We start from the raw sequence: 18,026 nt of genomic DNA on the forward strand, positions 1-18,026 counted from the left end.
ACAAAACAGATAGATCCAATTTTAATCCTTAAATATCAAATAGTTTCGAACAGTTATTAATCGCAATTTGTTCAGGAAATCTCTTTTCAGTGATACCGTTACAATTATGCAAAACTGTTTAAAGAAGCATTTATATTTAAATTCTTCTTAATTTCCCCTCCTCATCTCAAACCCTCTCCCCTTCTTCTTCGCTCGCTGAGACTTTATTTCTCTTACGTGTTGTGATATATTCTAATTGGCATTCCTTATATTCTAAATCCCTGTCGTGCGTTTCACAGGCATTTGGACTTTAGAATGGCTAAACAAGTCTATTTGCCAGTTTTGTTTTACCAAAAAATATCTTGTTCTTGTCTTGGCTAGTCAGGCACGTTTATTATTCTTATAGGTGAATCATTTTAGGAATTACATTTCGTGTCCTGAGCTCCGCGTGTCTGAGCCATTCCATTAGCAACAGATGGTTCCCAACACTTACTGTAATCTATCTCTACCGAAAGTCAAGATATAATTCATCAATAAATAGAATAGCACTGCTAGGTTTCCAAACAACGTGAAGCCTTCTACTATTGTAAGATGTGAGGCAGATCTTGAATACCTCTATAGAGGTTATCTGCCACAGATCCTCCTTAGAATTTTCCTCAGACGAGAATATTTGACAAAGATATTTTCAGAAAAACTCCAACTGTAACAAAGGAACTAGATAAAGTTCATGAACAGAGCTCCCAACAATCTCCGATTCCACATACATGAATAATACGTGAAGCCATCTATACAATACTCATAAATTCTTTTATCAAAACAAAATCAAAACTAAACTCTCTCTTGTTCAACCTTCTAACCTGACTTCTCTGGAGGCTGTCCTACCCAGAATTTAAGGGAGCATTTTTCTTTAAAATTTGAAAGGTTTAATTTTTATTTGAAGATTTAACTTAAAATTTTCTCAAAAGCCTAACTTTTCACCTTTTCGAAAAACAAAAAAAAAGTGGTCTGGAGATTCATTTTGTTCATGATTCCTAGAGTCTGATGCCTAAGATCGTTTGAAGCTGCATTAATTTTCCTACTCTAAAAATTTCCAAAGCAGAAAAATTTCCAAAAATTTGCCCAAAGCAGCTGGAGGTATTATGTACTTGCCAGATGAACTGATAATACTATGCTTGGTCGATTTATATTTTATAATATTAACTTATGATATTAAATAATTGATTAATTGAGTAAAACATAAAAAGTCATCCACTAAGTGTTTTTTTTTACCTGGATCTTCGACATCTTCACCTTTTCTCCCTCAAATTGAGGAAATCCACGGTTTGAACACAAATACCCCTTTATATAATGAACGAATGGGAAGAGTTGAGTGAGTTGCAAGAGGAAGAGTATGGGGAGTGTACATTTAATGAAAAATCGCTGGTAGGTAAAATGAGGGGTGAGTATTTCATAAGTATTGAAAGATTATGACCACTTCTCAGGCTAGTAATGGAGCACAGGAGTATACTTTCTAATTTGTGCAATATTTTTGTTTAGGTAGCGTGATTTAATGAGAATTGAAATAGTCATTTTGTGGTGCCATAGCCCAAGGGCTTTCAAAGCAATAATTTATTATTCATATCAAATTCATACGAAAGTATGAAAACTAGTGAAACCAGGAGAGGGGTGGGCCCATTCTCTTGTCATGAGGGATGTCTTAGGTGGGCTGGAGATATTTAATTAATCAAGCAATTCATTCATACTGAAAAAAAATTTTCAAAGCCACTAGACAATTATTTAACCCATGAAGCTTGGCTTGTCAATATCAATAATCTTGTTCGTATAATAAATGGCAAAACAAGTCGCAAGGCTTAAACGCGTTCCCTATTTCCCTCAGAGAAACTCTTCCCCCTCTCATGCAAGCATAAAAGCAACCCCCTTTTTCCTTTTTTTGACGAAACGAATATGAGTTTTAATAGGAATATGTCCTTTATATATCCAAGAGTATCAATATCCCTATTGAAACTCTTATTCGTTTTGTCAAAGAAACGCAGTTTGGTTTGTGAAAAAAAATCCAACGTCGTATATATGAGGATGATAGACCAGGAAAATGTTATAACTATTAATTCAGCAACATTCCGTTTACAATTAGAAGAAGAAGAAGAGTGTGCCAACTTAACTAAGAATTGTAAATTTAGCAACATTTTGTTTACAATTAGATGAAGAAGACTGTGCCAAACCTTATAAACAATTCAACATGAATTTAAGCAAGATTGAGGAATTCAAGACATTGAATGAGCTCAGTTAATGAACTTTTTAAACCAATGAACCAGTAACATTCAGTAATCCAACTTCACAAGCAGTTCACAAGCTTAAAAAGGTTATACAAGAATATATCAAATATTTTCACTAAACTAAATAGCTTCCGATCTTCCCAGAGGCTTAGTCTCTATTATTCATTAGAAACTTCAGGTATATATTTAAGTTTCAACCTTTCAACGCATACCTCCTAGCCTATTGCAGCAACCCAGTAAAGAACAAACCACAGCCCATAGTAATAAAAATTAAAAAAACATTTTAATAAAAACTGGCTAGTGGGAAAAAATTACCGTGTGTAGCTGATTCAGGACTGGTAACTAATATCTCCATTGGTCTTAATAGTAAAATATAATTTCAAAAACATTTACACTATAAATTAATTCTCGATAGTAAATCCAAACAACTTCAATGATTTTTCAATAGTTAATAATCAGATCATGCATTAAGGAGTATTAATCTTAAACACATCTGAGCAAGGTTGCAGTACTTGAATTCACTGTCCATTTTCAGAAAGTAAACAAGTACCCAAAGAAAGGGGGTGTAGGACAATTCCAGCATCAAGTCTCAAAATCCGTTGCATAGTCTCCAATCGACATCTCAGTTACAGGCTATTTTGAAGAATTTAAGAAATGGAATGAAATGGGGAAATACCCTGTTTTCATGATTCTGTATAAAACACAAGAAAAAGTTTTTTTGGCATATTATTGAACACTCCCATCTCTCATTGTCAGGTCCAATTGCGAAACATTGAATTAAAAAACAGGGAAATACCCACTATAAAAAGTGAACACTTATACGAATCCCCCAAACCTACAAGTTTACTCCTTAAAATCCAAGTAACAATAATAGACTAGAAATAAATGATATAGTAAAATACCTCCGTTCCCCATTTATTGTGGTCTTCTACTGGATAAGCTGGTTCCCTAAGATCTGGGGATGGTCCTTGATACTCTAGACTTTCGTTTCCTTCAATAAGCGGCATCATGGGCTTCATTTCTCTACGGGCTTTTGGTGGGGACTGGGACCGAAGCGAGTTACTTCTTGATACGCTAGATGACTTTGGTAAGCCTTGTCCATGAAGCTTAAATTTCTCAGCACCTCGAACAATTATCTATCATTACAAAGAAATAGAAATAAGAATCAATTAAACCTAATTATGCAAAAATCATAAAAGGGAAATTAAAAATAAACCTTGTCCCCATCACATGTGAGATGACTTGGCAAAGGCCTGTTTCTCTCCCATTTATTTCCTTTTTCTGGTTAATGCCCATAAAACAAACAATTGCAAAAGTTAGAAGAGGGGTTTATTCAAGTTGCGTGGATGAACCAACTTAGATATTTACATTTTTTTTTTCATAAATTATAAGCTTTTATCAAAAATTAACAGAAAACCATACATTAAAACCAGCTCACTAGTAAGTCATTTGACCTATGAAACGACGATATGACGCCTTGAAAAATTCCCTATAATTTCTAAACAGTTTACAAACGACAATACTATGTGTATAACATGATTCCTTACTTATTAAAAGTTTCACATGAAAGAAAATAACAATGCTTCGTCCCTTTTAATTTTGTGCACATGGACATGTGGAACCTATTCTGAATCATTATCTCCAGTTTGTGGTAACAAACTGTAGTAAGGAGCAACCCAGCTCAATAGTAAACAAAAGTCTAAAAAACGGAATTTGGATACTAATAGTTACACCAAAAGAATAATACTTTTATGCTGATTTTAAATATATAAGTTTCATCAAGTTTAGTCTTACGCATCACAAGTTACGAGCCTGAGAAAATTTGCCTTATTTTAGAAAATAGAGGGAAACATCCCCTAAGAGTCATAGAATTTTAACGAAAATCTTACCATCAGATTCAGCGTATCAGAGAACCCTACAGTAGAAGTTTCAAGCTCCTATCTACAAAAATGTGGAACTTCATATTTATTGCCAGAAGACCAATCACGGGTGCATGTTTATTTGTTATTGTTTTTTTCCCAGGGGTGATTGTATTGTCCCAGTGGTTCTAGAATGTCGTGAGAGGGCTCATCCTAACGGAAATGAAAAGTTCTAGTGCCCTTTTTAAGTGACAAAAAAATTGGAGGGCACCCAGGCCCCCTCCCATGCTCATTTTTTCCCAAAGTCAACGGATCAAAATTTTGAGATAGCCATTTTGTTCAGCATAGACGAAAAACATAATTACTATGTCTTTGGGGACGACTTACTCCCCCACAGTCTCCAAGGAGGGGCTGCAAGTTTCAAACTTTGACTGGCGTTACATACAGTAATGGTTATTGGGCAGTGCACATACGTTTTCAGGGGGATTTTTGTGGTTGGGGGGAGGGCTGAGGGGAGGGAGCTACGTGGAAAGATCTTTCCTTGGAGGAATTTGTCATAGGAGAAGAGAAATTCCATGAAGGGGGCGCAGGACTTTCTAGCATTATTTAAAAAAAAAACAATGAAAAATAAATATGAAAAAGTTTTTTTCACTGAAAGTAAGGAGCAACATTAAAACTTAAAAAGAACAGAAATTATTCCGTATATAAAAGGGGATGTCCCCTTCTCAACATCCCGCTCTTTACGCCAAAGTTTGACTCTTTGTCAAACTTTGTCAGTTCTGTTTTTTAAAACAATAAAAAATTTTAACATAAAGAGCGAGGCGTTGAGGAAGGGGCAACCCCTTTCATATATGGAATAATTTCTGTTCGTTTTAATTTCACTATATATATATATATATATATATATATATATATATATATATATATATATATATATATATATATATATATATATATATATATATGCGATCAGTCTAGTCACAGGCTTTACCGAGACCAACCAAGAAAAGATATAGCCAAACAATTGACATCTCAGGGTAACTTAAAAAAACAGACATCCAGTGCACAAGACAAAGTTTTTTAGAGGTATAGTTTAGCTTATCCACATTAACTGGTGTCAAGATTATAGACAATTTTAATGTTTAGCCTGTGGCTATGATAGTTATTAGAAAGTTTTCAATACTGGAATAAGTATATTAGGGCATGTATTGGCAAAACGAAAATTACTAGATTTCTTTGGGAAGTGTGTCATTAATCCATGTCTTAGTAGCAGGGAAACTTATCAGACCTTATTATTTGGTTACAAATATTTTTAGAAGGTCTTATAATTCCTTCTAGGAAGGGGTTTATTAGATCTGTCAGACTATATAAAGGGAAAATTGGTCATTCCTCTTTTTGTTGGTCCAGCAAAAAGAGGAGCAGGATTGACCAATTGGTGCAAGAACCCTGTCTAAATCATTTGTAATCATTTCTATGGGAAATTCAGAGAGATGAAAATCAGTTTCAATAGAACCTATACCACAGTTCTCTTTCAGTTAACAGTATCATTGCTTTGACTAATAGGAGTAGAGGTTTCTTTATTTGTTAATAAAGTGAAAGCAGACTTCCTAATTTTGTTTGGAGCTAATGTACCAATTGCATATCTGAGACTTAGATGGACTATTAACCTCAGGAATATGAATATAATTTGAAAATTTTATTTTCCTTCTTATCAGTATAGTACAAGCTTAGTTTACTTCTTATCAGTATTTTAAAGGCTTGGTGTACATAACATTTATGGCTTCAGTACCTTCTGTTTTTTTTCCTATGAAAAATTAAATCTTTTTAATCAAGAATTGTTTAATAGCTATAGAAGTTACAGCTAGTGCTACACATATATATATATATATATATATATATATATATATATATAGATATATATATATATATATATATATATATATATATATATATATATATATATATATATATATATATATATATATATATATATATATATATATATACATATAAAGATATACATTAATATTATAAATGACAAAAAAAGAGATTACCAACCTTTAAGTCAATGATTTCAGTGGGTGTAATTTCTGATGGGTCAACCAGGGGTGCAGGTCTTTTCCCAGAAACTGATGGATTGACAATGCCTTGCCATTGTGGCGGTAGTCCAACAAACTTGCCTTCTCTCCAATCAAACCCAGTGTGTACTCTGTGTTCAAAATTTGATGGGTGAGATATAACAGGCTTTTTCTTCTTTTTTGAAAACATTCCCCAATAAGCCTATAATAGACTTTACTCAACCTAAAATTAAAGGCTTAATGAGGCACTATGAGCAGCATGACACAATACAGCGGCTAGGCAGAATGTTTTAAGTTTAGAAGGGTAAAGAATCCAGCTGGATGAAAGAAAAAAAATGCATAAAGTTCAACTTTTGGTTGAGAAGATTATGGTATTGTGATTTGAAATATCTGTTAGATTTTCAAGGGTATTGAAATCCCATTTCATTCTGAACATGTTCCAGGAAGTTTGTACTTATTTCAGTGTGTCTCCATTAAAATAACTGTATGCCATGTTTCCAGTTCCAGTTCCAAAAATTGTAGGGAGGTATATGGACTAACAACAAGTCCTTTCACCTCTTTGACTTCTTCTTCAGAAAAACTAGCTACTGGAAGCGCTATTCTGCTCCAGTCTGCGAACAATGGATATATACGATTATGAACAATAATAAACTGTTATTGATTGTGGGAAGTGCGAGTACCTGAGCTACCTGTCCCCAGCAGTTTAAGGCACTAGGCCGGCCGGTACCAATACGGCTCTTCCTACTCATTCCCGCTCTCTTCTGCACAATCAAAAACTATGGATAAATTGCGTCCCATTAAAAATTGACTTCTTCAAGCTTTAATCCTTATTAAACAATATTTCTCTTCTTTAAGGTATCAATTGCTGCCTTAAATATCTTACGATCAATTTCCCATGGCAGGTTAGAATCCAGGATAGCTGTATAAGTATTTGGAATCTTAGCCAAGGAGCAGAAACGCTTAAGAGCAACAGTCTCCTCACTCTGAGCCTGGCAATCAAATAAAATATGCTGGATTGTTTCCTCTGTTGAAAAGCAGATTCGGCATAAAGGGGAATGATGTAGCTTCCAATTAAATAACAAGCTATTTAGAAGTAGGGCACCTGATTTCAGTCGGTAATATAGCACTGTATTTAATCTTGTATGAAATGGAGATAACATTAATGTACTGTGATTAACTTTGGATCTTTGCCTGATAATATCTCGTGAATTGAGGTCAGAGGAAGGACTAGGAGATAACATGGAAGCCTTTGCTGCTAGAGAATCAGCCATATCATTATATTTTATACCTTTATGACTAGGAACATGTTGAAAATAAACTTCATTTTCCTTGATCTTAAGATTAAGAAGCTGTCTTCTAATATTATATAAATCTTTGTCATTAGCAATTCTATTAATATTTTGGATCAGTAATAATGCTGATTTAGAGTCAGAGAGACAGAGTATATTTTCAGATTCAATGTTATAATTTATAAGAGCATCCAAGGCCAGGCGGATGGCACATAATTCAGCAGACAGGATAGAAGATCCCAATGGGAGAGGAGAATAAATATTCAAATTCAGGGATGGGATACATGCTCCTGCTCCAGCTCTTTCCCTCTGGACGGATCCATCAGTATATATTTTTCTATAGTTGGGGTAAGCCTTTGAAATGTGTTCAGCCAAAATAGTCTGGATCTCATAATTAGGAATCAAATCTTTACTAATAGAGATAAGTTCTACTTGACAGCTTGGAGGACTCATTTCCCATGGGGGGGACTCAGTAAAGGGATATGCATGAAGCGAATGTTGATCCCAGTTTGGGACCTCCAGTTGAAACTGATTCCATGATGAATGGGCATTGGGACAGACTGACTTCTCAGCAAAGGTGTGTGCATATACAGCATGCTTGGCTCCATAAGCCTGGATTTGCGAGAAATACTTTATCCTTAGACTAGATGCTCTTTCACTTAGGGACATCAATCCCGACAGTGTTCTTAACTTTGACAGAGGAGTATGCTTATGCACACCCAAAGCTATTCGAATAGCAGAATTTTGTAAAGATTCAAGGATTTTGAATGAGGATGGGGGACGAGCTGAAAATATTTGAATCCCATATTCTATATTTGAACGAATATATAATTTGTAAAAATCCAAAATAATCTTTGGGTGACATCCCCACTTACTTCCAGCAAGTCTTTTTAGAATACAAAGTCTCTGAATAATCAGAGATTTCAAAGAATTAATATGTTCATGCCACTGCATTTTAGAATCCATTAATAAACCAAGTAACTTCACTGAATTGCAATATGGGATCTCCCTTGAGAAAATTGTCAGTGGATTAGGAGGATCTAGAGTACCATTAGTAAATATAATGGCTTTAGTTTTACTGATTGATATTGGAAAGCCAAAAGCTAAAGAGAATCTCTGGACTAGACTTATATCATGTTGAATAAGGCTTTGAAGAAGGCTAATATCCCTTCCTGACTTCCAAATGATCAAATCATCTGCATAAAGGCCAAATGATGCATGAGATACTTGAAATTCAGAAACATACAAGTTGAATAGAAGAGGACTCAATATTGCACCTTGAGGAAGTCCTCTCGTAATGGGGCATTGCTCACTTCTAGACTGATTTACTTGAACGTAAAAATATCTATCAGTTAGAAAAGACTTTATAAAACTTATAAAAGGATACGGGAAGTCAAGATTTATTAGGATTTCCAATAATTTATTGTGGACTACATTTCCATAGGCATTCGACCAGTCAAACAGAACAGCCATTGTGACATGTCTTTTTTTGAGGGAGTTACAAACATCAGTTTCTAGCCGGGTAATGTTATCTAAAGAGCTATGTCCTTTTCTGAAACCTGTTTGTTCACTAGGAAAGAGATTGTTGACTTCAGAAAACCACTCAATTCTTGATAAGACAAGCCTTTCCAGAACTTTACTAAAGGAAGGTAATACTGATATAGGACGGTAAGACTTGAGATCATTAGATGAATAAGAAGGTTTTAAAGCTGGGAATACCTGAGCAATCTTCCAGGCATCTGGGAACTTTTGACTTGACCAAATAAGATTATAAAGACTTAAGAGGGCTGTATGAAACACCTTTGGGGACTCAAGAATCCACTTCATATAAATACCGTCATAACCTGGGGAAGACTTGATGTTAAGAGAATTAAGTGCTACACAAAATTCATCTTGGGAAAAAGGTTTCATCAGAGTACCCTTATAAGAACAGGTAAGAGGGAGATTACAAAAAGGAGGTCGGCTGGGATGAAAGTCTGAGCAATCATTTTTAAAAACATTGGTAAACAGATCTGCCTTCTTTTTATCTGATACAATTGGATATCCATCCTGAATGATATCATATCTACGGTCATCATTAGGCTGCTTTCCACTATTTAGTTGGCTAATGAAATTATGGACCTTTGAAATTGGGGTTCTAAAACTGATACTTGAGCTGAAATTCAGCCATGTACTCTGTTTAGCTCTCCTACAAATTAGTTTCACCTTAGCACATGACTGCTTATAAAAGATTGCTGTTGACTGAGATGGGTGCTTTTGAAACATTTTACGAGCCTTTCTTTTTGCCAGAACTGCAACCCTACACTCATCATTCCACCAATTCTTGGGTCTTTTGGAGCCATTGTAAAAACGTACCCTAGTCATTGGAATTGCCGATTTAGCTGACTCCAGCAGGATTGATCTCAAATTAGACTCAATGGCATTAATATCATAATTAGGAGAAACAAAGGAAAAATCTACTTCATTTAATATCTCACGAAAAAGGGACCAATTACCTTTGGAGTTGATAAATGTAGGGATGTAGGGTTTGGGAGTGTAGCATAAATCTTGAAATGATGTAAGAATTGCACAATGATCAGATTGGAGAGACGACACCTTTACCATCTGAACTAAATCATAATATGAAGAAGGACCTAGAAGCAAATCTATAGTTGAGAAAGAGTTAGAAGAAATATTATACCTGGTCTGAAAGTCAAATGGAGTGAAAATCAAGGTGTCAGGAAAATTGGACAATATGTACTCTATTCCTCTTCCTGCTTTGTTGCTACCTGCTGATTGTTCCCAGAGAGGACTGTGGGCATTAAAATCACCAAAAATAAAGGTATTATTACCTGATAATTCTGTTTCCAAGATACTTTGGATGTCCTTACTCCCACATGGATTATAAAAGGATTTTATGGCAAGATGGTTACCATTAGCTAAGGTAATTAATATGCCTACAACATCTATTTCATCCCTGTAGATAGTTAAGGGTTGAGGGGAGTGTTGGATTGAATCATGAACAAAAATTGCCACACCCCCTCCCTTTCTGTTAGTTGATCTATCCTTCCTGTAGCACTTGTACCCAGGTATTTTGATTTTCTTGTACTGATGAAGATTAGTCTCTTGTAGACAAATAATTCCTATTCTCTTATCATTTGCACATTGGATAAGATCAGCAAGTTTATTTGAATTTAAAGAGACGCAATTCCATTGTAGGATCTGCAGCTTAGTTAACATAGGAAGGGTTGAATAGGTGACATGCATGATATTTTGAGAGAATGGATGATAATTCTGTTCCTATTTCATTGAAAATAGAATTGGAAAAGTAGTATTCTGCAATTTCTTTTGTTATACTGGCTTTTTTATCTTTAGCCATATTTGATTGTAATATTAGGTCCACTGATGCAACATATTTAATTAAATTAGTAATATGAGGTCCAACTCTATCTTGCATAGTTATGGCTTGAGTAGAAATATTAGGAAAAGCTGCCACTCTTTCAGACCAAGATTTAGGCTTAGTTTTAGGATTGTTGAGGGATGGGCTAGCTTCAGCCACCTTGGGATGCTCCTTAGCCAATGGAGGGTAAGAAGTCTCAGTAGGAGGTATGAGTGCCTGATTTGGGTGGTTCTTGTGGACCTGTAGCCAGGGTTTTTGAGGAAGGGCTAAATTCCCTTCTTTGGCCTCATTACCTCTTGGACCTGATGGTACTTTGGACCGCTTGGCCAGCTCCATTGCAGCTATTGGGAAAGGAACATTTTCTTGAAGAGCAATCTTTAAAACTTTAGCTCGTTGAACATATTTAGGACATGAATTGTGATCTGTTGATTGATGTCTACCATCACAGTTTGTACATTTAGGCACTTCAGTGCATCTACTTTCTGTAGACAGGGAGTGATTACCAAGGCAATTAGGGCACCCTGGCACAGAAGAAGAACAATACTTAGATGAGTGACCAAGCTTAAAACATTTTGAGCATTGAAGAGGTTTTTCTTGGTATATTTTATGAGCTTTTTGCTGACCAAAAAGGAATACTGAGTCAAATTGGGAACTAGCAGGTAAGATAAAGAGGACACTCTTACTACTTCTTGTTCCCTTAGAATCTAGTTTGCCCATACGATGAACATCCAGAACCTCCAGCATTTCCCCCTTATTGTTCATAAGGCCATCTTTCAAGTCGTCATTTGACAGTTCCAATGGTATGTTGTACAGTACTATTTTCTGAGAATTTTTCAGGGTTGGTTTCCACCATTCAGGTGTAACAGGGATATTGCCAATTTTATTTAGGCTAAGGGCTTTGTAGGCTTCATTTCTGTCTAGAAACATAACCATTAGTGAACCATCTCTGTTCACATTCACAGTGAAGCTGCATCTAAAAGTTTTGAAAAGATTCATTCTAATGTTAGTAATATTTTTGATAGAGAAGGATTGATCTTTTACTGTTGGAGCAAAAAGGATAATGGATTTGTCCTTTATCTCCACAGCTGGATTTGGGTTTGAGAGTCCCATTATTTCAGGAGGACTCATAGAAGGTTTTTTTCGTTTCTGTTTTCTGCCTACTGTCTGAAAATCCTCATTTAGCAGGTTGTCAGTTTCAGAGCTTGGTGGCTCAGAGACAGTAATCATGGTTTCATTCAGGCTATCATCATTGGATATTGGAGATACAACAATAGGAATATCAGCTTCTGATAACCAATTAGATGCTTGGCCCCCTTCCCTGAGGGGGCTAGAAGTGTTAGGAAACATTGGGTTCAGGAAAGGGAAATTCCAGAAACTCTAACCACGCAATAGATTTATATGAAAAGGCAAAATAATACTTCTCAAACAAAAGGAGTAGCAAGAGCTTTAGTTCCTTTCACTCAGAAAATAAATGAAATCAATAATAGTTTGAGAGCATGTTTCACAAATTGGTAAAATAATTTAAATTTGTGATTATAGCTTCATGATCCAGTCATTTGAAACAGGATTGGTTGCCTTACCCATTTCTGTTAATAACAATTAACCATTTTTGTAATTGAACACTCAAATTTCAGTCATAGTATCAACTAATATCTCCATTTTATCAACAGAGAACTGAGTTCCTGATTAATTAGAGCTTGATTGTAACAGGCTGGAAAAATGTTTAATTAACAAAGTAATATTAAATAAACCTCACAGTTTGAATTTGAAAATCAACTTAGAGTCATCTTCTCTTGAAGAAAGATGGTTATGAACTGTACATCTCATGAGAAGAGATACACCACCTGCTAAACAAGAGCTAAGAGCTCATATGGCACTTGTGACAAGGTTGGAAGAGTCAAGAGTTCATATGGTATGAGCTCTAGCAAAATTCTAAGCATCAATAGACGCTTTAAAAGGAAAATCAGAGGATTAATGCCGGTCAGGATTTAAAATAAGAGCTCTGAGTCATGAGGTCCTTCTAAATATCAGAATCCATTAAGATCCAATCACCCACTTGTAAGTTACAAATACCTCAATTTTCTAATTTTTCCTCTCCCTTCAGCACCTCAGATAGTCAAATCAGGGAAAACGACTTTATCAAGTCAATTTGTGCAGCTCCCTGACACACCTACCAATTTTCATTGTCCTAGCATGTCCAGAAGAACCAAACTCACCAAAGCACTAAACCCCCCCCCCCCAACTCCTTCAAAGAGAGTGGATCCAGTCTAGTTATGTCAATCATGTATCTACAACATTTATAAGCATTTTCGAAGATTTCCGGTTTCCCCCTCCAACTCTCCCCAATGTCAACAGCTCTGAAACATGAGTTCCTTCTAAATATCAAATTTAATTAAGATTCAGTCACCCATTCTTAAGTTAAAAATACCTCAATTTTTTCTAATTTTTCCAAATTAACACCAGATAACAACCAAGATCATTCTATACATCAAGTTTCATTAAGATCCAATCACCCATTCCTATTTTTCATATTTTCATGAAAAATAGGCATCTCATGAAAAATTTCATGAGATGCCTCAATTTTCACATTTTCCAAGAATTCCAGTTTCCCCCTCAAACTCCCCCCAATCTCACGGATCTGGTCAGGATTTAAAATGAGAGTTCTAAAGCATAAGATCCTTCTAAATATCAAATTTCATTAAGATCTGATCACCTGTTTGTAAGTTACAAACCCCTCATTTTTTCAATTTTTCTGAATTATTCCCCCCTTGCAAATTCCACCAAAGAGAATGGATCTGCTAAGGTTTATATCAGTCACATATCTTGGACTTGTGCTTATTCTTCCCACCAAGTTTCATCCTGATCTCTCTGCTTTAAGCCTTTTCCAAGATTTCCAGTTCCCCCACCCAACTCCCCCCTCCCCCAATGACACTGGATCTTGTCGGGATTTAAAATAAGAGATCTGAGTTGAAAGTTCCTTCTAGATATGAAATTTCATTAAGATCTGATCACTCCTTTGTAAGTTAAAAATACCTAATTTTTTCGAATTTGTCAGAATTAACTCCCCCCCAAAAAAAAAAAATCAATGAGCTTTTAGAGGTAAGATAAGCTAGAATAGGCTTGAAAATTAATTTTAAGAAGACTAAGTCACTAAGGCAAGGAACAAGTGAAGATAAAAAGGTAACCTTGAGTAGTAAAAAGATTGATCAGTTGGGCAGCCTTACTTACCTTGGTAGTATTGTTATAAAAAATGGTGGGAGCAGTGAAGATGTTAAAAGTAGAATAGCCAAAGCTCAGGTTTCTTCACAGTTAAAAAAAAAGTTTGGAAGAATAGGAAGATGAGTCAAACAAGGTAGAGTGATGACAGTGGTCAAATATGGCTCTGAATTATGGGTGCTCACTAAAGCAGTTGAAAATTAACTAGATGTTTTCCAAAGAAATTGCCAACAGATTGTTCTGGGTATCCAGCTGACTGACCATATTTAAAACAGTAAGCTGTATGAGAAGGGCAGTTCAGTCCTGCTTTCTAGGGTTATAATCAAAAAAAGGTTGAGATGGCTAAGGCACATTCTCCAATGAAGGATGACTGATTGCCAAAAATTGTCCTTTTCAGCCAACCATCTAGGGCTAAATAGAAAGCAGGTTGTCCTCATCTGGAATGGGAGGATGTCAAAAAGAAAAATTTTAAGGAAATGGAAACTTCCTGGGAGGATGTAAAGAGAAAAGGGTAGAATTCTAGTTTAGTGACTTCTTGCTATCTTGGAAAGGGGTTAGGTTAGGAAATGAAACTTTCAGAGATGGGTTTACAGGCTAAAGTATGTCCCAGGAAGGTATTTTGAAGTACCTACCTCCACTCCCTCTAGAGGGTCCTGACCTTTGATGACCTTTAAAAATATGTGTGGTATAAAAGTGATACCTTGCAAAATAGATCTTCTGCTTGAATGAAGTACAACAAAATTGTTTTCAGCTTCATAACTTTGCTCTATCCCAATTTATAAGGTTCTAAAGATATGCAAATACATTTCCTAAATTCTGGAAAAAAACATTGATCAGGCTCAGAATTCTACTCACATAACAAGAATTGCATTTTCAGACCTAAAGGCAGAGAAAAAGCAACTGGTAACTGAAAATTAAGGTAAAATGTTATTTTGTCAAAATTCCAATAGTAGGCAAATTTCAGGGTCCTCTAGAGGGAGAAGGAGTGGAGGTAGGTACTTCAAAATACCTTAACAGGGTATATTTTAGCCTTTAGACCCATCCCTGAAAGTTTAATTATCCTAACCTAACCCCTTTCCAAGATAGCAAGAAGTCACTAAAATAGAAATTTATCATATATATTATATATATATATATATATATATATATATATATATATATATATATATATATATATATATATATATATATATATATATATATATATATATATATATATATATATATATATATAGATATAAATGTATATATATATATAAAATTATATTTGGTAATATATATATATATATATATATATATATATATATATATATATTTGGTAAATATATATATATATATATATATATATATATATATATATATATATATATATATATATATATATATATATATATATATATATATATATATATATATTGGTAAATGTATTATAGTTCATATTATTGACTTACCAATAAAGTAAAAATACCACTTAATGCCTTTTTTATGCTCTTTATGAATATAATAATAATTGATTCTATCACAAATTCAAATATAAGCACTTCTTGAGCTCTTGAAAATGACAAATTTTCATGTAAAATATGAGTTGTTGGTCATTTTCAAGAAAATAATACTACATTTTTCTAGTGCTGTTTTCTTGGTCATTCTTGATCAACTAATACTACATTTTCTCAGTGCCAAAATTATTTTTAGTTAGGTTAGGCCAGAAAGTACTTAAATTTGAATTTGTGAATATTATATTTGTAAAAAGCATAATAAAAGGCATCAAGTGGTATGTTCACTTTATTGGTAAGTCAATAATATGAACTGTATGTATGTATATGTACACACACACACACATATATATATATATATATATATATATATATATATATATATATATATATATATATATATACATTTATATTTTTGTTGATTGACTTTTGGCTATCTTGGAAAGGGGTTAGGTTAGGAAAATGAAGCTTTCAGGGATGGGTCTAAAGGCTAAAGTATGTCCCAGGAAGGTATTATGAAGTACCCACCTCTACTCCTTCTCCCTCTAGGGGGCACTGAAATTCGCCTACATGACAGGTCGACAAAACAACATTTTACCTTAATTTTCAGTTACCAGTTGCCTTTTCTCTGACTTTAGTTCTGAAAATGCAATTCCTGTTATTTGAGTAGAATTCTGAGCCATATCAATGTTTTTTTTTTCAAAATTTAGGAAATGTGTTTACATAACTTTAAAACCTCATAAATTGGGATTGAGCAAAGTTGTGAAGCTGAATACAATTTTGTTGTACTTCATTCAAGCAGAAGATCTATTTTGCAAGATTTCACTTTTATAACACACATATTTTTGAAGGTCATCAAAGGTCAGGGCCCTCTAGAAGGAGAAGGAGTGGAGGTTGGTACTTCAAAATACCTTCCCAGGACATACTTTAGCCTTTATAAGGCTAAAGAGGGGATATATAAATGATGACCAGGACACAGGGAATGTTTGATTAGCAATCACCATCAACAAAGCTCAAGGGCAATCATTAGAATAATGAGGTATTGATCTGAATATCGATTGTTTTTCCCATGGACAACCAGGACACAAATGATGACCAGGACACAGGGAATATAAATGACAACCAGGACACTCAAAGAGGAATTACAGACCAGGACACCAGGACACAAATGATGACCGGGACACAGGGAATATAAATGACAACTGGGACACTCAAAGCAAAATTCAATTTCTCAAGGGCAATCATTAGAATAATGAGGTATAGATCTGAATATGGATTGTTTTTCCCATGGACAATTATATGTTGCATGTTCAAGAGTCAGTAAACCTGACAATCTATTTATATGCACAGACAATGGGACAGTGAAGAATGTTGTATATTCACAAGTTCTAAATAGTTAATAATATACATATATATATGTATATGTATATATATATATATACATCTATATATATATATATATATATATATATATATATATATATATATATATATATATATATCAAAAACCCATGTGCACAGGGGGGGCTTGGGGGGGGTGCAAGGTGCCCTCACCAACTAGGTGTTGGGGTGGTGCAAAGTGCCAACCTATATATATATATATATATATATATATATATATATATATATATATATATATATATATATATATATATATATATATATATATATATATATATATATCTATATATAGGCCTATATCAAACTATATGAAAATGTTGAATAGCCTATGTCAAAAGGGCTCCACAAAAACATTCTAATCAGGCCTTGCACCAAGTCAATCTGGCCCTGCATGGGCAGACAGCATATTCCATGATTTCTCACTGTCTAAACTTCTTTAAAACCTTAACACCTGTAACAAATCACAACATGTTAACTAAGTCCTATCAGTCTATCCTGATAATATTTTATTGTTGCTTAGGCTATATGGAACCACTAGCAGGAAGGGAAACATTAGCAACTGAATTGATTTTTATATTTGGAAAGAGAATCAAATAGCCTAGTGTGTTCACCTTGTCCATAGGCTATGTCAATTATGAAATCTCATAGCCTAGCCTATATAACTAGCGAAATGAAAAGCAAAAAATGAGAGATGTATACACAAACCTTTGATTTCTATTGATGCATAGGCTACTATCTAATTTCTAAGGCACAAGGTCTTCGCTGTAGAGAAAATATCCTTGGATTTCGCCTTCATAGACCCTTTGCTCCTTCGTTTGTTTATTTACTAGTTATTGAATGAATATGAAGTGTAAAAACAGTGTTGTCTTTCAACGTGGAACGATTTTTTAAAGATGCACTTTTAGTCAAAATAGAGTATAATTTGCATTGGATTTTGATACCTGTAATACTCCTAGATCGCTACTGTTCCAGCAAAACATTCATTTTTTTTTTTTAATAAATCAATTTCTTGTTGTTTTTTCTCGTGATTGATTTAAATTTTTCAACAACATATTTTTT

General features: G+C 34.3%; 1 protein-coding gene across 2 annotated transcripts in view; it reads right to left on the bottom strand.

Annotated features, from left to right (window-relative positions):
* LOC136029411 (serine/threonine-protein kinase PAK mbt-like) overlaps positions 1 to 17,795 on the bottom strand; it is a 52,053-nt gene extending 34,258 nt beyond the window's left edge. Inside the window, exons 1-3 of one of the 2 annotated variants that reach the window (XM_065707779.1) lie at positions 17,667 to 17,795; positions 6,170 to 6,412; positions 3,155 to 3,388 (exon numbers count right to left, since the gene is read on the bottom strand). In XM_065707779.1, coding sequence (XP_065563851.1) covers positions 3,155 to 3,388; positions 6,170 to 6,379 — 444 coding nt within the window. In that variant the 5' untranslated portion in view covers positions 6,380 to 6,412; positions 17,667 to 17,795. The remainder of the gene's footprint in view (positions 1 to 3,154; positions 3,389 to 6,169; positions 6,413 to 17,666) is intronic. The other variant, XM_065707778.1, reaches the window with a different exon arrangement.
* Between the last annotated feature and the right edge of the window lie 231 nt (positions 17,796 to 18,026).

Source organism: Artemia franciscana, chromosome 7 (assembly GCF_032884065.1).
Source record: "Artemia franciscana chromosome 7, ASM3288406v1, whole genome shotgun sequence".
NCBI classification, from domain to species: domain Eukaryota; kingdom Metazoa; phylum Arthropoda; class Branchiopoda; order Anostraca; family Artemiidae; genus Artemia; species Artemia franciscana.